Source organism: Caloenas nicobarica, chromosome 3 (genome assembly GCF_036013445.1).
Source record: "Caloenas nicobarica isolate bCalNic1 chromosome 3, bCalNic1.hap1, whole genome shotgun sequence".
In the NCBI taxonomy this organism is placed as follows: Eukaryota; Metazoa; Chordata; class Aves; order Columbiformes; family Columbidae; genus Caloenas; species Caloenas nicobarica.
This window is the reverse complement of record NC_088247.1, coordinates 18045349-18072025: the sequence shown is the minus strand read 5'-3', so window position 1 is coordinate 18072025 and position 26677 is coordinate 18045349. Positions and strand designations below refer to the sequence as shown.

The 26677-nt window shown below is 39.9% G+C and overlaps 1 protein-coding gene across 2 annotated transcripts in view; it reads left to right on the top strand.

Moving 5' to 3' along the window:
• Positions 1 to 26677, top strand: part of RNF144A (ring finger protein 144A) — a 67494-nt gene that overhangs the window by 20069 nt on the left and 20748 nt on the right. For both annotated transcript variants that reach the window (XM_065632678.1, XM_065632677.1), the window contains one exon: positions 17734 to 17879. In XM_065632678.1, the coding sequence (XP_065488750.1) occupies positions 17745 to 17879 (135 nt within the window). In that variant the 5' untranslated portion in view covers positions 17734 to 17744. The remainder of the gene's footprint in view (positions 1 to 17733; positions 17880 to 26677) is intronic.

The following is a 26677-nucleotide window of genomic DNA, read 5'->3' as shown; positions in this document are numbered from 1 at the left end:
GAAGGTGGGAAATCACTAGGCTTCTCAGTCTTCAGGTTTTTAAACTTTTGGTTCTGAATGTGTCACTATTACTATGTAAGTACTTAGCATCCTGTTGAAATACATACCTGTAGGTCACATTTTTGAGGCTTTATTTAAAATACTGGAGGGTTTTTTCACCCCCTTTTTTTCTTGTTTGTTGCTGGGTGTTGTGGTTTTGTGTTTTGTTTTGTGTTGTGTTTTTTGTTTGTTGGTTTTTTTTTTTAAACCTGATATTAGTTCCTATTAAATTCAGATTTAATAAGATATTTTGGGGTTGTGCCATATGACATAACCTAAATGGGATTTATTTCTTCCCTTCTTTTCCAGTCTGTAGAACTGAAATCTGGCTGTAAATGTTTACTTTTTGAACAGGCTCTATGCTTTCTTGAATAGTTTGAGTTTCTATATAACTGGCCACTTTTCTGTTAAGAGGGGATTGCAAAAGTCAGTGGAGTTTTGGATAGTTAGGTGTTGGGGGTTTTTTTGGTTTGGTTTGGTTTTTTTTTGGGGGGGTGGTTTTTTTTGGGGGGGAGGGGTGTTTTTTTTGTTTTTTGTTTTCAGCAAATAGGGAGTAGAGGACACCGACTACTGCAGAAGTGCAAAGCAACAGGGGAAAGCAATAGGATTCCAGTACTTAAATGTGTTGGAATGTACTGGCAATGTACGAAGTAGGGAAAGAGGCACAAATCAAGACACTTGTGTATTTTGACCTTCACAGACAAGAGTGAGGCAACCGCTGCACAGCAGTCCTTGTAGCAATCGTCTGTATTGTGCAAAAGGGTCTTGTTGCTGCGACTTTAAGTCAGTTCCTGAGCTTTCACCAGCAGAACTTCCACCTTTTCTACTCTTGTATGCAACTTACACAAATTCGTTACAGCAGTACTTGAGAAATCTTCTTGCCCCTTTCTAGGTTCAGACATTACAGTAGGGTTTCTAATTTTATTTCTAATTAGTTTTTCATTCTCCTGTTGGTATATTCATTCCAACAGGGATTGACAGCTTTCTCTGTGTTTGCTGTCATCTCAGTATTACTGAATATTCCTACTATCACCAATAGCTAGAAATTCAGCTCTTCCTTTTTTTTTTGTTTTTTTTCTTTAATTCTGGCTTGCATTCTGCATGTCTCAATCCAGTTTCACTTTCTTGTAAAATTTCCAGGTTGGATTGAAACCATCCTGCAGGATAAGGATTGGCAGTGGGAATGAAGCTGCTGAAGAGCTCTACGAGAGGACGTGTGTCAGCTTCATGCCTTACCTTTGCCACTGCAGTAAACGGCTGATTTACAGCTTGCCATATTAGTCAGTAGTCCTTTTAATGCCTCTGTCATAATTTTGAGGTGGTGGTTCCCATTTCTGTGAAGACTAGAGCACAGGGCTGAGGAGAAAGCAGGTTGGTGGCTGGTCTGTCACAGGCACAAGCTGAACTGTGCAAGCAAAATAGTTTTCTTAGGGTCCATGGAAGAAACTTCTCCAGGAACTTGGAACCCTCTCAAACCTCACCGCTTGCTGTTCCAAGCACAACACCCACTTTTCAACCACACTTTCTTCAACCGAAGCACAAAGTCAATCTCCCCAGAAGAAAACATTTCATTTTGAGTATTAGTAGAGAAGGCAAAAGAAAGTACAAACTGTCCGTGACACAGGATAATTACATTGCTTTATGCACTACGTACCACTTCGCCTGCATTTTTCCATCTGCTAAGTCTCTGACTACTGCTGGCATTGCAGGAACTGAGGCCTCCTGGTTATTTCAGGTCACTAGCAGGTAGTGCTGCATCCTCCTCAACCCAGGTCTGTTGATTTGAACCTATGGTTAGAAGTTAAGTCCAGTTTGTCACTCGTTATTAAAGTACTGTGTCCAAGTTTGAGCCTGTATTGTTGACCAGAGGCTGGGTCTACATGTTGTCTCATTTTCTCTGTCTTCTGTAGACTTTCATTAGTGGAGTCTGGGTTTTTTGTTCTTTTAAAGTATGGATAGACTACAAATGTGCCTGTAGTTAATCAGTTACTGACCTAGTTGCTTTATGATATTCCCAAACTCCCCATAACTCAACTGTGTGACTTGAGTTATTAGATTTCAGAGGCTTAAAGCTTACGTAGCATTGCCTCGGCTTGCAGCTGGTGCAGTAAAGTCTGATGCAAAAAAATCTCCCTGTTTTCCATTTAGAACAGAGTTTGGTATAGATGAAAAAAACTTGCATTGCAGGGTCTTCCTAGACTGCTTCACTCTAGCCTTTCCTACCTAAATGAGTCCTGAAGCCCACCAAGCACCTTTGTCCAAGCTGCAATGCTCTCTTGCTCCCATTTGTGCTGCAGACAGAGAGATGCACTGTCCTCATGTCTCCAGTTTTTAAACAAATGGCTTGTTCCAGCTCTTGGTGAAGCAGTAGCCAGCTACTGTGCTCCTCCCTCTTGTTTGTTTTTAAAGTACGATTGCTTTGCTCTGGAATCTATTTAATTGGTTTCCTGCTGGAAAGAAACTGAAGGGTTGCCTGTGCCAAGTTAACTAGGACAAAGTTCTGTATTGGTAGACAACGTAGGTTAACCAAGGATTTAAGAAGATATGTGAGATACCTTTGGTTCAATGCTGCTTTGGCGGGTTCTTTTCATTTATAGGAATTCAAAGATATTCCAGGGTTTAGTTCCTGCCCTCTGAAAGTTTTCTTACTGTCTAGTTTTAATATTGACAAACTATTTCATCATGAAAGCGTGTAGAGCTCTTAACTCCTAGCCAAGCATTTATTGTCCTTTGACCAGGAAAAAAAAAAAATCTGGAGAATTATTTCAGGCCTGTGACACAGCTTACTCACGTAGTAAGTTATCTTTAGGAACATTAATAGCCATATTCTAAACAAAATTTCTATTATTGGCCTCCTAGATTGCTAGGTGCAATAAAGTCAACCAAGAGAGAGCAATCAGATTGAGTTTGCTGCTAGGAATATCTAAAAACAAACCACAAAAGCTAATTTTAAGCAGTGGGTTGCAATCCCTGTTGTTTAGTTTAGAACCTCTGGTGCAATTCCTTTCCAAACATCTCTATTTTAAACTGGTATGTCAGACCACTGTGGCTGCTCTTTCATGGTCTCCTTAACATAAAACACTATGGGTGACCATTAAAGTAAATAGGAAAAAGTAACAATTAGAGAACTTACCAAAAAAAGTTCATTTTTTTCATGCAGTGGATTTCCTTGAAATAGAGGAGGAAGTCTCCAAGAGCTGAGTGGGTGGTGTGTGTGTTTGTGTGTGTACCATGCTACTTGGCTTGGACCGTAGTGAACGACCTCATCTGTGATCTTTCCAGAAGCTGAAAAGAGGGCAGGTTTCTGTGGTTTATGTTTTGTTTGGTTTGGGAAAGCACAGGTTGAACTTGGAAAGATTCCTACTATCCAAAATGTTCAACACGTGGCCTCTGGAAAGTGTAGAATATCCTTAACTACTATCTTGTTAATTCAGCCTTTTTAATATAACTCTTTCCAGTTAAATTTTGTTTTACTAGAGTTTTTCTGCTTTATTTTTTAACACCAAAATATTGTTAAATGGTTGATGTGATTACTTTCTAGTTTTTTAGGCTGCATGCGAAGGGGAAGAAGCTACCAGAGTGAGAACTGCTCAGACAAATACTGTTTCAAAAATAGGTCGTGACACTCAAATATGTCTAGAGAAGATAGCTGTCCACTAAATTTGACTACTCATCCATTTTTTTGAGGCAGAGAATTTAGTACCAAGGGTATTAATATTAGTCAATTTTTTTCATAACTTTTTATTGATGTTAACTTCTGTGATCTGTGGTCCACTGCACCATGCAGTATCCAAACATAAAAAATAAAATCTTTTTCCTGGAGTTTGGAATCTGAGGGTAATACTAACCCTATTCTGGGTATCTTACAGTATGGGGCAAGACCTGACCTAGTGTTTGAGGTTGTTTGCTTGATTATTGTTAGTAAACTGGCTGTGACAATGCAGAGCATTTGAGTACCTGCTGAGCTTCTGAAAAGGTGTTTTCAGACATAACCGTCCAAGGTGAGAGGCTTGAAGTAGATGTTTTACATAGGGAGGGGCATGTCTTCAAAGAGCTGTCAGTGGTTTCATGGTTATTGTTTTTGTGGGACAAACCAGTTGCCTTTTAGCCAATGGACTGATCACTTGGGTTTGTGGAAGGAGCTTATTATACAAAGTGGCTTAGGGAATATATTGTATATATCAATCCTTTAAATATGCGTTGCTGCTTTATTTTCTTTCTTAAGGAAGTAAAATTACTTCTGGTAATGTTAACTTCCTTCAAAAACCATCAAGACTCACCAAAGAAAGCTTTTCTTCATTTGATTGTTTTGTTTTTAAAGCTCCTCTTTAAAAAAAAAAAAAAAAAAACCACCCTAGAATGATGAGCACAAACTCAAGCTGCCCTAGAAATGTTTTTCCTCCTTCCCAGAAGAAGTCTATGCAAATTTTCCTGCCTCTGTGCTGCGTGCCAGATCTCTCTGCTGGGGAATTGTGAAGAAGTACATGTTTTCTATCCCTGTGCCCAGTGTGCTCTCAGCACTGTGACCCATAAACATGCAGCGAGGGCTGCGTTTCAGCATCCTTTCTGCACACACTCACCAGCAGGTAGAAGTTACGGATCGAGTAGAATGAAGTGGCTTGTACAGAGCCACAAACCAAACTGCTTCTATGAACATGCAGTGTGGGATATGCCCAACACACTAGAACTGAGGACCTGTTGCAATGTGTGTGTTAATTTGGGAAAGGTGTTAATATGGTCTAGGTGTGCAAAACGTAAGCAGGCAATTCCTATCTTGAGAGTGGGCTGTCACTCTCACTACATATCAAAGTCAAGTGCTCTGATCACATTGGGTGTTTTTGCATTGCTTAATCATAACCTGAGGTGTTCCCTTTTTAGCAGGATGAATTGTGTGGGTATGTAGAGGATGTAAGGGACTGATTTAAGTCCTTTAAGTTCGCTTTTTCTAACAATGCAGTGACATGTAAGGCAACATGCTTTTTAATTTTTGTTTATATTTTTTGCAATGCAAAACACCTATGCTGATACGTTAGAACAGCTTTATTTAAATTATTTTCTGGCTAGCTTATTCGATACTGACTCTATATTTTCCTTTAATTTTCAATATCTGTTCTGTTTGGGTAACTCAAAAAACAAGTCTCTTCCATAATATTAAAGGTTAAAAATCCAAAAAGTCCTAATCGGCTCCATACTGGCCTTACTAAATGAATTGATTGGCAGGGAAAGTCATTTACAGAATTAGAACAGCCAGTAGTTTGTTCTTAAGGTTTTGTTATAAATTAGGAAAGGAAAACTATAGTTCAAGCTCCAAAAGCGTCTTAATTACAGTACAATTAATCAATGAGTAAGAGGAGAAAACTAAATGGAAACTAGAAGTAATAAACCAAGGCCCAACACTTCTTGATTTTTCAAGAGCTGTGCTCAAGTGTACAAAGCAATATGGAGAAAATCTCAATAGCATTTCTCTGCATGTGTTACCAAAATCAAACATTGATAACTTATCAGGTCTCATTATCCAGACGATGGCAGCCTGGGGAGCCCTGGAGGGAGTGTTTCCTTGGTGGTAAACCTGTGCTCCTGCCTTTCCTCCCCTTGCACTTTCTGCTGTCTCTATGTGCCCTTAGTGCTTCTGCCTTCAGTTTGTGTCTTTCTGCCTTTGCAGAGGTGTTCTGCATGCCGTGCAGACAGGGTGTTACAGTGCTGCCGCTGCTTTCTGTGGTAAACAGGGTTGTGTATTATACTGCAAATGTTGTTAAATGTGGGGAGGGGGGAAAAAACCCACAAACACCAAAACAGGAAGCATTACTGTGCAACAGCAGTATTACTGTGAAGGATTAGACCTGGGGCTGCTGCTGCTAATACGTTACACCTCAATTACTGCAAATGCTGATCTCACTCTGCAGAGAGAGAAGGAAAACACGCACTCAGACAGCTGATGCTCATCCACCCACGAGCCCACGTGATGTGGTAGGTACTCACTGATGTGTCTGAGGCATGACTAAACTGTGTGAGCTGCTCAGTTATGCAGTAAGTTTGAGGCAGAAGAAGAGGTTATCAGTAGTTTCTTATGACTCGGATGATGTTCTAGTCACTGGATAATCCTTTTTTTGGCATCTGCAATGTTGGTGGTTCACACTAAAGAAAGAACTTTTTCTTGTGTTTGAAGGTCTTGCAAAGCCTGTGCTAAATGACTTAGCTGTACCATCAATAAGAAGGTAGGAAGAAACTAGACCAAACTGAACTTCTGCCCCTCATGGAAGTGTTATTACGTAATAAAAATCTGTCTGCAAGTTCCCTAGCCCATGTGAGTGACAGGTCTGTCCCCAGGTGTACATTGGTTGAATGTCACATTGGGACATTATTTGGAAAAATGTAGTTGGAACATGTAATTCTGTAATACGCAAAAGGAAACTTGCAAACAAACACCACTTTGTTAACCAAGCTAGAGTGGCTGAGATATTAACACAGACCATAATATAATTACATTTGGTAACACTGTACTTAAAAAAGGCAAACTGCTCTTCTCCTAGAGAAAAGACAAAACTTGTCCCAGGACAGTTGCCTAGTTGGGCACACTGACCTCTCCTGTTTGGCTGTCCTGGGCTACCTTGCCTTGGATAGTGTGCAGTGGAGGTGAGACTGAAGAACTGGATTGTGATGCAGATGTGATGGGAAGAGCACAGGCTGCTTCAAGCAGGAGGAAATTAGAGCAACCATAGTGTGTATAGGAAAGGAGATAAAAGTTTTCTTTGTCTTTTTAGGAGGATGCAGAGAAATGATCGATTGGACAGTGCACAGGGAGAGACTTGAATCGCGAGTTGTAAGTTTGTCAGGCCAGAAGTTTGTTGTAACGTGTCCTAGCTGGTAGGTGTAGTTTTTATCATGTGAAGCATGAGATGATATGAAAGACTGACTGTTTGAGGCATGCAGGAATGCTTAACCACTTTTGAATTTGGTACTACTATTAAGAGAAACAGTGAGTAGCTAGTACTGTTGATCAGGCTAGATCCTGTTTGCAGGATGTACCAAGCAGGCTGTATCAGAGCTTTTTCAATGTTTGAGAGAGAGACCAAAAAAAAAAATCTTATTGGTCTGTAGTTCAGCTCATCGCACAGGCTAAGCCATTGGATTTCTTGTCAGGAGACAGAATTCTTCTAGAAAGCTGTACTTTTTTTTTTTCCTGTTTGAGTTTATTTTTTCCTTTGACTGAGGTGCCTGATATTATACACATAATCTCCTGTTGGAGGCCTTCAGAATCGCTTTCCTTCCTCTCACTGAGTAGGTAGTGCAGGCAGTTATTTTAGAAAAATTTTTAAGCACCAACAATAGGGTAGCTCTCTTAGGTAGTCTAAATCCTGTGCTAAGTTTCTCTTTGTGCTTAGTCTGGTGTGTCACACCAGTGTGGTGAGATTGAACACCATGACATCTAATTGAAATCCACTATACTTTTTTTCTGTCCTCTGAAGACCAGAGGGGTGGTTCTGGGTCATAGCTGATGCACAGTGTGATATAGTGTGATAGATGCTGTTACTTTTGCAGGGAAACTGTCCAACTTCTAGCTAGAGTTGCTGTTTTTAGGCATGGGTTTAGAAAAAGTGAAAGTAACTTTCCAGATGGCTGTAATTACTGCACAAAACATTTCTATGAAGTTTTACTCTCTCTATGAAGTCTTTCTCTTTTCATGTACTTCGGCTATATTTTCTTTCTAGTCCTAGTGATTAAATGTTTTCTGTTGGTTCTTCTCCCTCTCAATATTGTTAGTCAAAGAGAACTCTTCAGAATAAGGACAAACTCCATGCTAATCCCTGAGGGATAGATCATGAGACTGGGAACTTGCTGTCCATGCTGGGAGCTGTGAAAAATGCTGTTCTCTTACAAATATCTGCCTGGAATTTGGTGGTTGTTATTGAGTCACAAGAGCAAAGACAGCTGGGGGGAAGTTAACCAGACTTCACCCCACTCTGAATACTGTTTTCAGCTACCAGTGTAGCATATGGAAGGATTGTACTTGTGTATGTGTTGTCTTACAACTACGATGAGAGCTGTTGTTAAAACCTGAGCTCCACTGCTAGTACACATACATAAGACAGAAAGAGGGTTTGCAGTGGGTTTTTTTCAGTCCAATGTACTTTGTTCTTTCATCTGAGACTCGTCAAGTGCTATGAAAGTACAGCACTGGGCAGCATACTGAGCATGCCTTTTGCCATAGTTGCAAGGAAAACAGTTTTGACTGGTGGAAATGAGAGAATTGCTTATCTGGTCTCTTCGAGTGTCTCAGTCAGAACTAGCGCTCCACTCCCCTTGCTCATATTTGCATTTTCTCGGTAATTTTGCACAGCGTTAAATGTGGAATCTAGCCTTAAGCTTCCAAGGCTTTTCCTTCCCTTCCTTCCAACAAAGAAAAAACCCATAGAGCCCAAGCTTGGTGTTATTTGGTCTTTGTATACATAGCTCTTACTTTTTCTGAGAGAGTCAACTGTGGAGAAGGAAAAACTTTGTGATATGTTAAAGTTTCAAACTGGCCTTTACTGATTTATTGCTATTGTGGAGACAGCTCAGGGTGCACTAATTCATTAGTTGCTTGTAAGCAGGGAGGAGGGAAAGAATAGGAGGAAGCAAGGAAAGGGGTGGAGGGGGAAAGAGTTGGGAGAGAGAAAAATAAAAACATGGGAAAATGTAAGGGATGAGAGGAAAGGCATAGCAAAGCCGTGGGGTTTTTTTGTGTGTGTGGTTTAAGAATTTCTGGAAAAGAGTAAAATGTTACCCTAGAGAGTAGTGAAATTGTTTGTGCCCTTGTTATTACTGTTGCTTTCACAAGCTAGAAAACAATTCAGTCATGAGTGACTTCTCACTGCCAGATAGGGTTCAGGGCTTGTTGCAGCTGTGAGTTGCAAACTTAGGTTACAGTTGGCTTTGGTTAAGACCAGCCTCTTCTAGGTTGGCTTCATCTTGTCTCGCTTTAAGGCCTCTTACAGATGTTGTCTGGTCTATTCACCCTGAGCTCCTGTTACTGTGGGAGAGTTAGGACCAGCAAGAAGGCAAGGCATACAGATGGAAATCAGCCTAAGATTTTAGGTATTTTAAATGCAGGTGGCTACTGGGTTACCTGTAGCCAGTAGTAGAGCTCTTGTTGGTATGGCCAGCAGAACTGCCAAAAACAGTCAGCACACCCTAAAGTAGGCACCTATAGCCTGTGACTATAATGGGACCTCATAGCTGGAAAACATGAAGTTATTTTCTTAGCCATGTTAATTAGGAGTAGGACTTAGCAGCCTTCTGAACTGTGTTTCTTGGCTGATGAACGCTAGCTGTGCAGCCCTTGCTGTACCTGTGATTTTGAGCATGAATTCTCTTAACAAAGTGGTGGCTACAAGGTGCAGAACACTTAGTATCCATTAGCTTTCTTCCAGTAGAAGCAAACTCTGAAAACGTTCAGCCAGGGAAATGAGTGTGACTGTTTCTGGTTTTTGTCTTCTGATGACCAAAAAAGCCGAGTAAATAGGAAGTTGCTCTTTCATGCTGAAAGTCTCCTTGTTGTCAGCATCTGCTGAAATGGTTATTCATATTCCAGCTCCTTTCAATAAAGATTACGCTGCTTTTGTTTTATTCAGCTGTTAGTGGAGAGGGAAAGTTTGGGGTTTTTTCCCAAACTCTTGTTCCTTTGTTCATGATGCAAATAAGTTTTCAACTGTGCTTGATCTTAGTCTCACTATTTCAATCATGTAGTCTTGGTTTTAGTTTGTTGAGACTTTGGGAGAAGAGGAACAATAGTGTGTGTCACTCTTCCTATGAAGAAAATCTTTATTTCCTAGATTCTGTGTGCAGCTGATTTTCCTGGCTCTAAAGTGCTTACAGAGTTTTAACATTTCAACAGTTACTGACTTAACCTGTGGCGTTCCACAGTTTTGCATGGGCTTAGTGGTTGCCACAATAATTCATAGATGGTACCTTGGTCTTGGCCTCAGTATTCAAAGTTCATTGTATTAAAGTTCATGGGAGTTTTTAATGAGGATCTAATGGGTTCATTACACTTAAAGCAAGTAAATGAGATGAGCAGGGTCATTCTCCTAGACCAAAACGTGTTGCATTCATGCCAGTTTCAGATCCAGGTGAATATACCTGTGCTATGGTGTAGAGGTTTTTCTCCAGTATGATGGAGGGTGGAATTTTCCCCCTCAGTGTGCAGGAGGATGCTTTTAAAATGCATGTAATCTTTGCCTAGCTATTTCAGATTATCTTGAGGCCTTGTCTCCCTGGCTGCTGAGCATGCCCTGAGGGGTGCTGAGGTCTGGGACTTCACTGCTGGGAACTGGGATGGTGCAAGGACTTCCCAGCTCCCGCCTGAGGTCCTCTGCTCTTTCAGGACTCATATAATCTCTTGGATAGCCAACATTGATTAGACACATGAATTCTGAGCAGTGTTCCTTAATATTCCACATCTCTCTCTGTTTGTTCCTGTCATTTTTTGGGGATGTTGAATGTTTGGGGTATAACGCAATGGAATTTCACTTCAGTTATTGTACTCTGTATAACAAAATATGCTTCTGGAAAGTACATGAAAATACACTTTGTTCATCAGGAAGAAGATATTTTTCCCATGTTTTCTCCCCATTTCTCCCTTGTCTTTCCTGTGGTCTCTGTCTTCCTTCTCATGCCTTTTTTGGTTTTATTGAATTATGGGTTTTTTTTCTCCATACCTGTGAATCTTCCAGCTCTTTCTCTTCTGCCTGACAGCAGTATCTTTCAGATGAGAGTAAAGTGATTTTTTTTCACTGAAGTGTTTTCACCTCTGCCTACAGGGTCTGAATAACAGCCACACCCGGTTTATTTGAAGTTGCTGCTCTTTGGCAGTGCTTCGAGAAGCCACAGCGGCACCAGAGCTGGTGACAAACACAGGAAAATGCAAGGTCAGGAAAGTCTTTGGCTTGGTCACATTATTCAGAGGCTGCGGTTTTTTTGGGATAGATGAAAGGATCTTGTCCTCTGAGGTACTGCTGCATGCCCAGAAGATGAGGTCGTGACACCTCTATTTGTAGTATGATTTAGAAGCTAGAGCATAGAAAAAAAACCAAACAGATTTCCAGTGTTTGCCTCCATAATATTTTTTTCTCTACCCACCTATTTGATAGGCAACATTGTCATATACATCCATAGATTTAGAAGGTATCTGTTACTCTTACAGTACTTAAAATATTTTGTGGCCTGTGCTACAATCAAACCAAGCTATGTACTTTTTTTTTTCCTTATATGGTACTCCAACTTCTCAGGAAAAGAAACAAGAAAAATTGTCAGCCAGGTATTTAGCAAATATTTTTTTAAACTTCCCCTAACTCTGTGACTTGTCTTAGAAACAGTCCAGCAGATTTTTTTTTTTTCCTCCACTCTTGATGCTGTTGTTTGGATACCTTTCTATTAGTGAGAAACCAGCTGTTCTTTCTCTCTTTTTCATCACTGAGATGTTTGAATGTAATCTTTGTACCTGTATTTTTTTTTATATTACATAGACATACGTATATATATTAGATACGTATATATATATTAGATACGTATATATATTAGATACGTATATATATTTAAAATGTCTTGTATCAGTCAGGAGGCAAAGCAAAAAAACATTGTGGCTATTCATGGTGTGGACTGAAGTCCCTGGAATAATTCAGTTTCGATTCAAGAAAGAGCCTGTTTCCCCCATGCTATATTGGCCAGGAGACTGAAGTTGCTGACAGCGCTCTAAGCTTTTACAAGGTCATTATCTCTTCTGGGCTTGGGTCCTGGAATAGCTTGAAGAGATGATGAGCTTGTAGTTGATGGGTAGCTGGTGTAAGGACTTAAAGGCCAGGTCTGAATAGTTCATGATAGATTGTGTTGATGTGACTTTCTGCAAACTTTCTGAAGTTTCTTATGTGTTGAAAATAATTAATGTCTGAAAAAGGAAGCTTGTTATACTGCTGGAAGATGGAATGTGGCTTTACTGGTTGGGGTTGTCTAGAATTCAAAGGACAACTGATATCCACTGAACTTAGTTCATTGTGGATCAAATTTATGATGAAGCCTTAAGAGTTAGGTAGGCATTTGACAGGATTAAAGTAGTAAAGGAAGGAAGGCACCAAACCTCTCTAACTCTGTAATCTCCAAACACCTAAACATCTTTGTAAATCAGACTTCTGTGTGTTAGTTTGCCTGACATCTAGCAGAGAGAATTACTCTACCTCCCAAGTCGTCCTGTGAGGATGAACACTCAGAGACAGACAGTGATAGATGCCAATAACTAATTGGGAATGATAAGTGAGAGATTCTAAGTTGGCCTGCCGACTTTTAAAACCATAAAATCTACTTAGTGGGTGAATTTATTCATGAATTTGTTTTGTAGAGGCACTTTTGAATGGCATTGTCTATAGTACAGTTGCATAATAAGAACTGGCAACACCAAAAAAACTAGTTGCTAATTGGTCAATTATGTCAGGCAGGCATCTTTCATATTTCCCAAGCCATATAATCCTTCTGAAGATCCTTGAAAGAGCCTAGGAACAGAGAAAAGTAGCATCAAGTTCAAACTCTGACAGAGAGGTAACAAATAATCCGAGTTGCAGGACTGTTGCTGAACACTCTCAGCCACTAACCTTGACCATGTAAACTAGTTCCTGCTGACTTGGGGGTCTTGGAGAAAGCTATTGAGTTGTGTGTAGTGAGCTATAGCTGTGGCTACATAGGGAAGCTCAGCATTGTTTAGGTCAGAGTCAAAATGTTAACTTAACAGGTGTGGCAGGTGGTGCCAATTCTAGAGTGTAGTGTAATAGCCTTTCTGCAGATAACACCACTTCAGAAATTTACTTTTTTTTTTCCTCTGCGTAAGTGAAATATCTGGAGACTTTTAAATAGTTTTGTATTTTTATATGTTTAAAATATTAAAAGTATAAATTAATATATAAATATACTTTATATAAAAATACATACATAAACCTGTACTATGACAGATGTTTGACTTAATTTTATAAGAAGTGTAGCCTAAATTATATAAATATACATATTCATATATATAAATACATTAAAAAAACCTGTACTATAACAGATGTGTTTGATTTCATCTAGTAGCCTGTATTATCTTAACTAGAGCTATTTTGACAAAGAGGGACAAAAAGAATGAGAACCCATTTCAAATCCCACTTAAATCCTTTCCTTTGACTTCTAAAAGAGCTGTTTTCCATCATGTCAGTAAATTCAGATTAAGATAACTCCCTAAAGCAGATTATTTTAAATATACATGATTAACTGTCTCGTAGGAGAGGGGACTGAAGCCCTTAATTTCTAAATTAAACCCATCCCTGATCTAAAGCTGAAATGTAGCTTATTTGAAAGCTCTATTTTGAGTCTTGGTGAAAAAGACTCACCAGAGTGAAAAAAAGCATGCTGTGTATGACTGTTTTATTCAACCATATTTTCTAGTCACTTTTTTCTCACATAGCTGGTCAAATATCTGTGAAGTGTGAACTTGATGCAATTGCAGCTTGACTGTACAGTGCCATGAAATACTTGACTATAGTACAATAAGAAAAATTGTACTATTTTATAATTTCTTGACAGTGTTACGCTAACATTTGGACTTGATGCTCTTAAAGGTCTCTTCCAACTCCAGTGATTCTATGCATGACTTGCATGGCAGAAAGTTGCATTATTTCCTGCTTTCACAGAGTTTTTCACAGAAGTTTTCACAGTATTTCTGGTTTACAGTTTTCTGCAACTTCTTGAAGCTTGGAAAGAAATAATTGTTCTGTTCTTGATTTAGCAGGGATCAAGTCAGCCATTTGTTCTCACTTGAAAATGTAGTCTGTGTAGGTGGACCAAAAACTGAGGAATTACTGTTCAGAAATCCAGTTTATATTCACTTAATTCATTGATTGTTGTGTAGAAATAACAAAAGATTCCTTTCCCCTCCATAGTCATCTCCCAGAATGTGTAACAGTCACATTTTAAATATATTAACCTGTTATTACAGCAGTAAGACTTCAGTCACTTCTGTCTCCTCATGCAGTGGCTCCTTTTTGTGTGGACATGCACATGGTTACCAGATTAAATAGTCAGACTGATTATTTGAGAAGACTGCTCTGAACAAACTATTACTAAAGCTATTGCCTATGTTTCCTAGTCCCAGCTTGCTTTGGGATGCTGTCCTAGAAAATTATATACTGTGTTACCGTATTTCATACAATTCCAATATTATCAGATATGGACCATATTCTGCAAAAAATGTGTAAATGAGACTGACCTTGGCTGCAGTAGAGTTTGGAGTCTGAACCGATGACCAGCTTCTCTTCTAGTTGTCTGTCTCACAAGCCTGCTTTGGTATATCTATTATCAGGACCTGTGAAGTATTGATGTTTATACTGACTTGGGTATTCACTAAATCTCCAATGATCTAAATAATTATTAGGTTAAGATCTGTTCAGCAGATGGATTGGACTGTGGTCCAATTGGACCTTTCCTAGCAGTATTTCTTGGGGCCTCCTAGCAGATAGTCAAACCACAAGGCCAGATTTTCTAATGGCTGATGCTCTAAGTCGTGGTCTTCACCACAAGGCCACACTAGTACGTGTTTTTCAATATTTTGTTCCTCTAGAGGTCCTTTCAGTTGGCTTATCTTTCTTCTTGCTGTTACTTTACATTCTCCCCAAAGCGTTGCACATCTATTAGAAAGCACGAGAATGCAATCTGAAATCAGAGACCAGAGTTATGGAACAGTAGGAGTCTTAATCTGATTTTGACAGAAGGTAATTTTTTTTCCTCTGCTTTTCTCTTGAGAGTTTGGTGTTTTGTGGGTTTTTTTGGTTGTGTGTGTTTTGTTTTTTTTAAGTTTCGTAAGTATCGTGATGTAAACACAGAAGCTTGTTATTTAATTGCAATAGTGTGCCAGATGATGATGAAGCAAAATCTAGCCTGTGCTTTGGAAAGCTTCATTCCGTGTGTTCCTTTACAGGGATATCCGCCAGACATGTTTCACTGGGATGTGGGAGCCTTCTGTACACGTTTTCCAAGGCTAGGTGGCAGATTTCTTGATCCTTGCTTTAATATCACTGGCAACAACATTATTCCCTCCCTCCCTTCCTCCACCCCCATAGTGAATGTAAGATTTCATTATGAAAAGGTGTTTGTCAGGGAGGGGTGAGCAGGAATGGCTCTGCTAACATTCGAGGCTGTATTCAGGTTTTGCTTTCTGTTATTGCCATGGCTGTGTCCAAGTCATGGGTTACATGCCAAATATCGGGCAGCCAATTTCTGCTGGTGCCAGCTTTAAGTTTCAGTTTGGTTCACTTTTGCTTTGCAGGAAAAGACAAAGAGGAGAGAGATTTCCCAGTGAGGTGTTGCTGCAGTATAGTTGTGCTGTAAAAGGAATTACCACAGTGATACCAGTAAGCCTCTCTTGGAAGTCCTGGAGCACAGGGAACAAGTGTAATCCTTGGATCTGAAAGGTTTATATTTTCCCCTTTATCATCACTTACTGACCCACACTGAATGTATATACATTTCTTTTTTTGTCTGGTTCAAGTTTTAGCAATATATTTGGTGAGCTTTTAATCTGAATTGTGTCAGATTGTACATCTTCACCATAAAAATTGCTAGGATTTTGGTCTGCCTGATGTATGCAAGTGCATCCTTAAATTTATCCTTCTTCATTGTTCACCTGCTAGTTTCATCTGCTTGCTGCCACAAGTACCAGATGTGCAATGAACTGGGCAGGACAAGCAAAGGAGACTCAAACTAATAGCAAACAGAGTTAGTTCAGGTGTGTTTGATCACTGCTTCTCAAATACTTCGTGAGTCTATCTGCAAATGTCAAATAAAATAAGTTTCGAAGAAGTAAATTGTTTTTGCTGATACTTTGCATTAAATGAAAAAATAGTGGCAGTTAACAGTAGAAAAGCAGTCTAATAACCTTAAATCTTGGGTTTTCATTTGTATCACCATGTCAGACTTTCATGCTAAAGTCTCAGAAAAGACTGCACAGCTCAGGTCTTATTTTGTGTTGTGGAGCCGTTATTCATGTGTCAGTCTGTGGGGCAATTTAATCCATTTTACTTGAAACGGTGTGGAGCTTGTGTGTGGGCTCTCAGAGGAAGTGTTCCAGAGCATCTCTGGAAATGAGGTGGTTTAATCATTCTTCTCTCCCTCTCTCATCCCTGATGACAGCATTAGAAATAAGTATGATTAGGCTCTGCTGCTTTGGTGTCCTTTACATACCTTTTAAAGGGCATCTTCAAATGAGTTAGACTGAGTGGAGGGCTAATGTAAAATCTTCACTTTGCTTCAGAAAATTTAAGAGACTTTGGTGGGGGTCAACAATTCATTGAATACCAAAGACTCAGATTTCACAAACACTTTTTTGATTTCTTTTGGGGCAAAACACTTATTTTGCTTCAACATCTGCCTAAACCTAGTCTAATAATTATTAAAGTTATTTGTTGCAGTTCTGGAGGTCTTGGGAAGTTCACAGATAATGATTTAGATACTAGCAGTTTCTGCAAGTGCCAATGAAAAAACAAACAAACCCGTAATCATGGTTGGAGCAGCACAACTGCTGGTGTGGGGAAGCTAAGGAACCAGCTAATTTTGGGAAGGAGGTAGGCAGGATAAAGTAGACCTCCCAGCAGCCTTGGATGTGAATTTACTACACTTGAAAGGCCAGTGTCACAGTGACAAAACCATACTAGTAAATATAGTGTTAATATTGGATATACTACATAAGTTACCCTAGATGTTTAGTGGAGTGTGTGTGAGGGGCTTGCTGGTTTGTTTGTTTTCCCCCTGTGTGTCTAACTTGTAAATTAGCTTTTTCCTTTGAGGGAATACATTCATTATGTGTGAGATTATTTTCTTTCTGGTTAGTCATTTGAGAACTCTCCATCTGGGCCCTGGAGCATAGGATAAAGATATTCGGCATGTTCCTGTGCTGTTGCTGTCTTGAGGGTGATATGCATGTGTTATAGCCTCTCTTTGTAGCTTGCTTCTTGTGTTCTTATTTGCCCCAGCTGATTGTTGCTGCAACGAAGTTGTGGTCTTGGCATTTATGAGAAAAATGCAGGCTAAGAAACTCTGAGGATACTGAGAATATTCACCATTCTTTCTAAAATTAACTTATCAAACTGATGGATTTGTCATGCTCTTGGGAACAAAAATATCTGGCTCTGTTTGAGATGCAACATCATCAGGCTGGAAGAGGGGCATAATAGGTGCTTCATTCATGAAAGAGACCTTGTGAATCTCACCTGCGTAGCTGCAGTTGTGAGGGTATTTTAAGTGATGGGCAATCAATGTTGGTGAAAGAAAGTCTGTAACTAGTGGTGGAAATAGCAGGAATTGGGAATGAGATGTTTAGCATGTATAATGCTGGACAAAACTCTGTGACCGAAGGATATTTCCTGCTTGCTGTCATATTTTGTCAATGTATTATATGTGTGTGTTTGGGTTTTGGTGTGTTTTTTGGTTTGTTTTGGTTTTCCTTCTTCTGCTTGATATGTGCATGTTCTATCAGGCAGGGGATGCATAGGCTGCTGCAAGTGCTGATGCTGTCAAATTAGCCATTGCTGTTTGCATTTTTTTTTTCCAGGCAGCAGCTGACAATGATGTTTTCAGTGGCGGATATGTATCAAATATCAATATAAGGAAGTGATAGAGTGTGTTTATTTTTGTGCTGTTTTTCAGACTGCTCTGCAATGACTACAGCAAGGTATAGGCCTACCTGGGACTTGGTACTTGACCCATTAGTGTCCTGCAAGCTCTGCCTTGGTGAATATCCCGTGGAGCAGATGACGACAATAGCACAATGCCAATGCATCTTCTGTACCCTGGTGAGTGTGTGTGTGGTTTTTGGTTTTTGTTTTTGTTTTGGTTTTTTTTTAGTTAAGCATAAAAAACAATGCACAATTTTAACTGCAGAAATCATGTGTGTTTTCACAGAGTGGGTTTCACCCTGAAGTATTGATGCTCTAGTGGAAATAAATATTGTTGCTCTGTACTTGACATAAATGCTAGCAAGTAAACTTTTCTGTTTTCCTATTTAAAAAAAAAGTTTTTACTCAGCACTTCCATATTCTGCTGTATAGAATTACCTCCTTAGCAAGTTTATTCCTGTTTTCCCTTATATATCAGTGACTTGGATTTGGGGATTTTCTTTTTTCGGTTGGTTGTTCTTTAGTGGATTGTTTTTTGTTGTTTCTGTGTGTGTGTGTGTTTTTTTTTTTCTTTTCTAACTTCAGCACAAAGTTTTTCTGGCACAGAGCCATCCACACATTTGTAATGAGGAAAGTATTTAATATATTATAGATTCTGATTTCACTGTATGATAATTACAATCCTATAACAGGTTTTCATTATCATATTGCAGAAATGCATGCCTGGAATAACAGGAATCTTGTCAGTTAAGTACAAAACACTGTTTGGTAAACATAAGTGTAGTATGTAGCAAAGATTATAATCACAGTAAATGGGTATTGCTAGTTTATGAACAGAGTGAGAAATGGAGGTGTAGTTTTCCATCCCTAATGATGATTTGAAATTAAAATGTTAGATCCTTTAATTTTGCAATGGGTGCAGCTATACCAAAAGCATTGCAGTGATGGTTTGACAGTGGAAAAGTTAGAGTAGGATCAGTAAGAATATAATTTCTGGGATACATGGTGCTCAAAGACTTTAATACTGCGTCAAACTCTTGAGAAATTAGAGGTTCAGGCATGCGACTGAGTGTTTTTTGGTGTTGTGGGTGTTTTTTGTTTGTTTTTTGTTTTTATTCAGAAGTCCTTTTCAACAAAGCTTTTTGTGGTGTGTTTTTTTTAATGGTGAAGAGCAAGGATTTTTTAAAGTACTCTTTTCTTTCTTTTTTCTTCATGGAAATATTACTATTTTTTAAATAAGAGATTTTTTTTTTCAGGTGGTTATTGAGAAGATACAGGGTGTTGCCAACAGAGCAGACAGCTCCTTTTCATTGCTTACTGAAAACGGCAAAAAAGAAGCAATGCAAATAGCTCAGTTTCCAATATGTGTGATATGTTAAAAACTCCAAGTTGGTTGCAACCAACTTTAATGTTGATGTTCCTTTGGAAAAGAGAAAGTGAGTACACAGGCAGGAAAACATATGCAGTCTGTTGCAAATGCTGTAAAAGGAGTGTTTGCTTGAGCATGCAGCAGTATATAAAATAATAGGCTTCATGAGAAACAGAACAATAGGCTTAATGAAAACTGTTCTCTACTGCACAATGAATAGTCCTGATATTTACAGCTGAGTTTTCTGTGACTCTCTCTGTTGCCTGGATGCGGAGAATATTTTAATTTTATTTTTTCAGTAACATTTAAGAGGCAGCAGAAAGGCTGGGTTACCAGATACATCTTTTTCTCTCTACCTTGTTCCTTTTGACATTTGCTGCCATCACTGAGCTTCCATTTCTTCTTGATAGAATGCGGTCACTGACTCTTACCGCTGTTTTGAAAGATATAACCTTTTATATGTTACTAAAAATGTAACTTTTGCTCATAACCTGTTCTGAGGACCTCATCACAGAAGTAAACTTGGGGTGCTGACATTGGATTCTTGTGTAGACCTCTGCTCAGCTGGAATTGACAGTCCATTGTTACCACCAGTCTTAGTTTGAGCAGCTTTGTTGTGTGCAAGTGAACCAGCATACTTTGTCTGCCTCAGGATTTCTATGAGCTTCACTGCAGTGACATTTGAGTGCACTGAAAAAATTATTTACCCTAAAGTTTTCCTATGAATTAATAGGAAATAATATTACCATTGCCTTCATTGATGGTGGTGGGGTAAGAAATAAGAATCAATCCCGATAATTGCAAGAGGTAATAGCTATAAACCTGTTAAAGCCCAGGAATTCAGCATGACTGAAATCCAAGGCCTCCATCTCTACCTTGTGGACAACCTGCAGGTTAATAAATTGCCTAAGAAAATACTCTTGTAACTAGTCAGGCAGACTGCTCAGCCCATTGGCAATGGCTAAGGAAGAGCGTGACAACTATGCACCGATTCTTCCACTGGTGTTCCTCCACTGCTGACTTCCAGAAACTTGGTGTTTCTGGAAGTTGTCATTGCAGTCCTCAGCATGATATGTGTTTTGTAAACAACCAAATTAAAGTTGTTGAAAACCAATAGGAAAAAAAATATCCTTTTGACTCAATACTTTGGATAGAGTCTATATACAGTAGATCTCACAGAATCACAGAATGTTAGTGATTGGAAGGGACCTCGAAAGATCATCTAGTCCAATTCCCCTTCTGGAGCAGGAACACCCAGATGAGGTTACACAGGAAGGTGTCCAGGCGGGTTTTGAATGTCTCCAGAGAAGGAGACTCATCTGGTACATTATACTTGGATAAGTGGAAATACACTTAGCAAAATATTTGACCATCTCAATTTTGTTCTGGCTTCTCATTTTTATGTAAAGGATCTGAGGTAACTGATGGCCTCTGCAGTGATATGAGCAAAAAAGCAAAAAGTATGTCTGTTACAAGTGTGATAACTATTTTTGCTGTAGCTTCTGCTCCTGGCTCTGGCCCTTCTGTCTAAGTCACAGCAAGCCAAGGCAGCGTATGTATCACAAAGAGATCTTTCAAGTGCAGAGCTGCTGGTATGTAGGCAGAATTTAGATCAATGTGCAGAGTTCTCAATCCTGTAATATTTCTGTCTGCAAGGCTTCACTCTTTATAACCATAGAAGTGCTGTGGTAAAGATCTTGTGAAGGATTGTCTCTTCCCGACGCACAATAACACAACATTGCTATTCAGCAAGATAGAATGGGGACACTGTTGCCTTTTGCTCTCTGGCAGAGCTGTGCATGGATTGAATAGAGCAGGCTGCCACTCCTCAGCTGATAAGGCATAGATGCTGCAATTTCCTATTGTATTATTTTGCCAGTTGTGGCTATTAGTACAATACTCCATTATGGTTTTTATCATTATGATCATTAATGCGCGTACAATGCTGTGAGCTCTCTGAAGTTTTGTATATCTCATCCATTAGGAATGTATCCATTGTTGGATTGCTCGAGGTACCAGAGGAACAAAAGCCTAGAGAGTAGAAAGGAAAACAAGCTATCTGTTGTTGGCTTTTTGTTCGATTGTTTTTCCGAGTATTGTCAAGGGGCAAAAGAATATCTCTTTCCTTCTGGAATCGTGTCAGCAACAGGACCAATCTTAAGTGTGCTTTTCAAATTTTGAACCAGAATGCTTAGTTGTTTTTTTCTTAAATCACTTTTTCCTACTTAAGTAGCACACAGTAGATAGCCAGTAGCAGTATATTTCAAGATAGTCACTTAGCAGTTGCTTGCCCCAGGAGAAGTAATTGATTTTGCATGTTTTCTTCAGAAAGCTTTCCTTATGACACTTACCTCCTTACGGAAGGAAAGGGAGAGTAAAGCAAACAGAGCATCACTTTTTTTCTTTAGTTTAATTTTGGTTTGTATTAGTTACTGCACCAAAATTTTTCAGTTATTACTTAGCCTTTGCTTTTTTGGAGGCGAGGGAAAATAGGCAGGGAGCAATTTGAGGCCAGAACAAAATTCTTATATGTCTTAAAGGACAGGATGTTCCCTTAATGTGTTACTGTGATGGGTTGACCCTGGCTGGATGCCAGGTGCCCACCAAAGCTGTTCTATCACTCCCCCTCCTCAACTGGATGGGGAAAGAAAATATAACAAAAGGCTTGTGGGTCAGGATAAGGATGGGGAGGGATCACTCACCCACTACCATCACAGGCAAAACAGCCTCAATTTGGGCAAAATTAATTTAGTTTATTACCAATTAAATCAGAGTAGGACAATGAGAAATAAAAACTAAATCTTAAAACACCTTCCCACCATCCCTCCCTTCTTCCTGGGCTCAACTTCACTCCCAAATTCTCTCCCTCCTCCCCACTAGCAGCTCAGGATGGGAATGGAGGTTGCAGTTGGTCCATCACATGTTGTCTCTGCTGCTCCTTCCTCCTCAGGGAGAGGACTCTTCACACTCTTCCCTTGCTCCAGCATAGGGTCCCTCCTACAGGAGACAGTTGTCCATGAACTTCTCCAGTGTGGGCCCTTCCCATGGGCTGCAGTTCTTCATGAACTGCTCTGGTGTGGGTCCCTTCCATGGGGTGCAGTCCTTCAGGAACAGACTGCTCCAGCCTGGGGCCCCTACAGGGTCACAACTCCTGCCAGCAAACCTGCTCCATCATGGGGTCTTCCATGGGCAGCAGGTGGATCTCTGCTCCACCATGGACCTCCATGGTCTGCAGGGGGACAGCGGCCTCACCGGGGTCTGCACCACAGGCTGCAGGGGAATCTCTGCTCTGGCGCCTGGAGCAGCTGCTGCCCCTCATTCTGCACTGATCTTGGTGTCTGCAGAGTTGTGTCTCTCACACATTCTTACTCCTCTCTCTGGCTGCAATTGCTGTTGTGCAGCAACTTTTTCCCCTACTTAACCATGTTACCCCAGAGGTGCTACCACCATCACTGATGGGCTCAGCCTTGGCCAGCAGAGGTTCCATCTTGGAGCAGTTTGGCATTGGCTTTGTTGGACATGGGAGAAGCTTCCAGCAGCTTCTCACAGAAGCTACCCCTGTAGCCCCCACCAGCCACCAAAACCTTGCGACACAAACCCAATACAGTTACCAATTGTATATGTACTAAAGTTACAACAGGTTTTGTTCCAGTTCATATTCTTGCATGGAAGTTCATCAGTTAGTTGCTGAAATGTGTTGTGATTCAGGATTACATGTATATGTCTGTACATATATGACTTACATTGGTAAAACATACACATAAAATGTCAAATAACATGTCACAAGTACAGTGATGCCACTGCTCTTACTCAAGACAGGCTAAGCTCCTCTTGGTTTCATGTGTAGATTGTTCAGTTCCCGTCAAGATTTTGTGCAGTGGTCATCATTCTGGTACTGGAGGATTCATTGCTTACCTTTCTCAAATTTAAAAAGAAAGTCAGTTAAGTAAGCAGTCCAGACACACAAATATCTAGGAGAAGCCTGAGAGAGAACCTGTCTTTGATGGAAAAAATTATTTTGATTGCTAATCTGCAATCCACCTTGTTACCAATGGAAGGAAAGAGTGCTATTCAGATATGTGAGAGGTCCTACCATCAAAAAGAAAATAACAAAACTAATGTTAAGACCTACCTTCTGCTGCTTGTTTGTGATTTCTTGCTAGTCAGCCCTGAACATATAGATCAGCTTTGTTGTGTTTGAAACTAACACTGCTATGCCAATTTTATATCTGTTTAGTAAATGCATCAGCTTCTCCTTCCCCTAGGGCAAGGCAGACACCAATGGCAGTGTGTGAGCAGGTGGGCTTGGCTGCCTTCCCTATCCCACATGGCTTGTCCCTGTTTGCTTGGGGACATCTGCCTTAGCAGGGCAGCACTGGGTAGAGGCCAGGTTGTCCCCCACCTTTACGAAGAAGAGATGCCCTGCTTGCTTTGAAATGGGAGGGTGGGGAAAACCTAATGGTATGTGAGGTTTTATAGTGCTCTGAATACTTCTTAGCAGCTCTCATGTTTTCCTGTTTCCCACCAGCTGCTGGCAGAGCTTAGAGCTTGCTGCTTTTGCTCCCTTCCCCCAAACTTCAGCAGAGAACTGATACTGATCTTGACATGTGCTGTGTCAGTAGGAGCTTCATGGTTAGAGGTCACTTTCTGTTTGCATAGCAATTCACATGGCTGAGTTCTGACTTGTCTTGTAGATGCCGTGATGACAAAAATCTGATTAAATCATAAACTCACTTATTTACAGAGTAATTAATGTACAGTTGTGAACTGCAGAACCCTGAGTGAAAACTAAGGTGGACCCAGAGCCTTCAGCTCTTGCCTCTCCTGTGTGATGTTACTAAATTAGATTAACATTATCTGTCTTTATCTGGGTGTTGGGAAAACTAGTTCATTTTTGTTTGCATAATGTTTTGCATGTGAAAGTGAAAACTTTTTTTTTTTGCTGCAGGTGTATTGTCCTCCCACTCAGAAATATTCAGTTCTGAAACAGAATAAACTTTTCTCAAACAACCGTATAAGAGAATACTGAATTTTTGTTGTTTTTGCCTCCTGAATATTTGAGCTTCATCCTGCATATGTTGCCATTTGAAAACAAATTTCTTTTTATAAAGTTTACTCTGCATACTTTTACCAATCCCAGCCTTGAATAAATGAGAACAAGCAGCTTATGCAAGATAAAAGGGTTAAAAATCCAATGTGAAAAAGAATGCAAACATCCTCTCAAGCTGTTTATTCTAGGATATGCACAGACCACAGGATATTATCCTTTTCGTATTTAGCCATTTTCTGCTGACTCTTTACTGATGCGGAAGATTTCCCTGAAGAAAAACTGGTCATTTTCTATATATTTTACAGGACACGCTTTTATATAAACCAACAATCCCTCATTTCAAATGTTAAGCAGCTGTAAGTCTTCATTGTTTTCCTTTTCCCTATTAAGACATTCAACTGGAAACAGGTACTTGTTTTTCAGGTTCATTTAGTTTGTGTTGCTTGGTCCTGCTTGTGATTTCCCCAGCCATTGATTGCTGTGTATCAAAGGATATTTGCCTTATTCTAATATTTCCCAAGCTGAAGAAGTCATCAGGGCTTCTCCTTCAAGGATAGCCATCACTGAAAATAACTTGCGTCCCTGATGATGATACATATTTCTTCTTGCCTCACATTCATTTGTTGACCGATGAGCTGATGCTGGCAGGTCCTTGTCCTCAAACTGGCACAGTTATGCTGCTGCAGAGGTTTTGGAGGCTGCACCCAAGCAGAGGGGTGCTACACCTCATTCCTAATGTGAATATCTTCTCTGCAAGCTGTTTGCATCAGTTAAGTGTGTGTCAGTGCCTGGTGTGGTATTTGGACATATTGTCAGAAGTGTTTGGACAGAGGTAAAGCCGAAGCAGCAAGATCTGCACTGCTGGCCACAGCCTCAATCAGCAGCTGTCTTTGCGCAAACTACCGCGGCATCTGCAATGGGTGAATTTGTGCCCCTGGCAGGCTGCTGGCTATTCCCCATCCTGACATTCTACCAGTTGATGGGAGCACAAGGACTTTTGGACAAGAGCAGTTTTTGCAGCTCAGGAAGGATGCTCAGATGGTTTGTCCTGAGAGATGGAAGCACAGGAGTTGCATTTATTTTCCCCAGCCAAGACACCATTTGGCCATTATCCACAAGCAAGATGATGTGATTGGATTTAGACTGACAAGATGGGCTGTAGTGAGATATAGCAGCTGGTGCAGTCTTTAAAAAATGACAGTGTGGGGGGAGGAAAAGGCATTTACCCTTGGCAATTTTGAACAAAAAAGCATCTTTAAAAAGAGGCCAAGTGTTGGGCAGGTGGAGGCAGGAAACCTGTCATACAGAGCTTTTTCAAATTACTTGCCAGTTTGGGGAAAACATTTATTACCTGTGACATTACCCCTGTCTGATCGTAGCCAAGGTCCCTTTCCCAGTGCATGCCTTCTTGTTCACAGCATAGGAGGCCAAATTTGGGCACTAGATATTTCCCCATTGCAGAGTTCTGGAGAGCCTTACAGGTGCTTGTGTTACACTGAGTGAAGGTTTTGTATACCTGTGTAGCATTTTTGTCTCAGCACCAAAATGAAGGATATAAAGAGAAAATGTGTAAGAATGTTCTGCATTACTGCTTTCAGATCATACACTTGAAGTACTGCATGTCGAGATAAATTACTGCTTCCTTCCGTGATTTATTCTTAAGGATGATGAATCAGCTGCAGGGTTAATAACAATTAGAATTTTGATAGAGGAGATTTCTTCGAAAGTAGATTATTGTCTCTGACAAAATGTGTATAGAAGTGGAAATGACCTATTTTAGGTCAAAGGAGAATCACAAATATTAAACATCTGTCTAATGTACATCTGTCTCTGAGATCTAGGTGTTTTGTGAGTTTGAATATAGCTTCTGTTCTTGGACTGTCAGTATAGCTGACAGTATATCTAATAAAGGTAAAAGGGATCTCTTCCACAATCATGTGTATGCCTCAAACAGATCTTTGTGATTAAGTATGTGTAGATATTTTCTAGTAAGTCACTTCTTAACTAAGTAGGATTACAGTGAAACTAAAAAGACAGATTGTAGATCTGCAGTAGAGAATTATGCACAGTACAAGAGTATTTCAAAGTTGAGCCTGTGATTAAATAACAATAGATTTGAGCAGGATTATAACTACTACTTTACACAAAAAGACCACATAGCAGGTTTGAAAGAAGCTTACAAGCTCTCCAAGAAACCTACCTTCTCTTTTTTTTTTTTTTTTTTTCTTCCATGTTTTCTTGTATGCCTTAAGTGTACTGTAGAAATTTGGCAGAAAGTAACTTACTTTCTCCATGAAACACTGAGCTTAAAAGTGCATTTGTCTTACCACAAGATGAACGTTCCTGTTGCTTTTAGAATGAGCCACAAAAATACAAAGACAGGTAGTATATAACAGTTATATATGGCTACAGGAATTCCCACTCTTCAGAAATAGAGAAGACTGGGACTCAAACCTTCTTGTGGTGTTCTTCCCTTCTCTCCAGAGAACAGCTCAGCTGTAGGCTGCTTATTTTAGGGGATTCATTCCTCTTGAGATTATCTCTGTCTGAATGTCC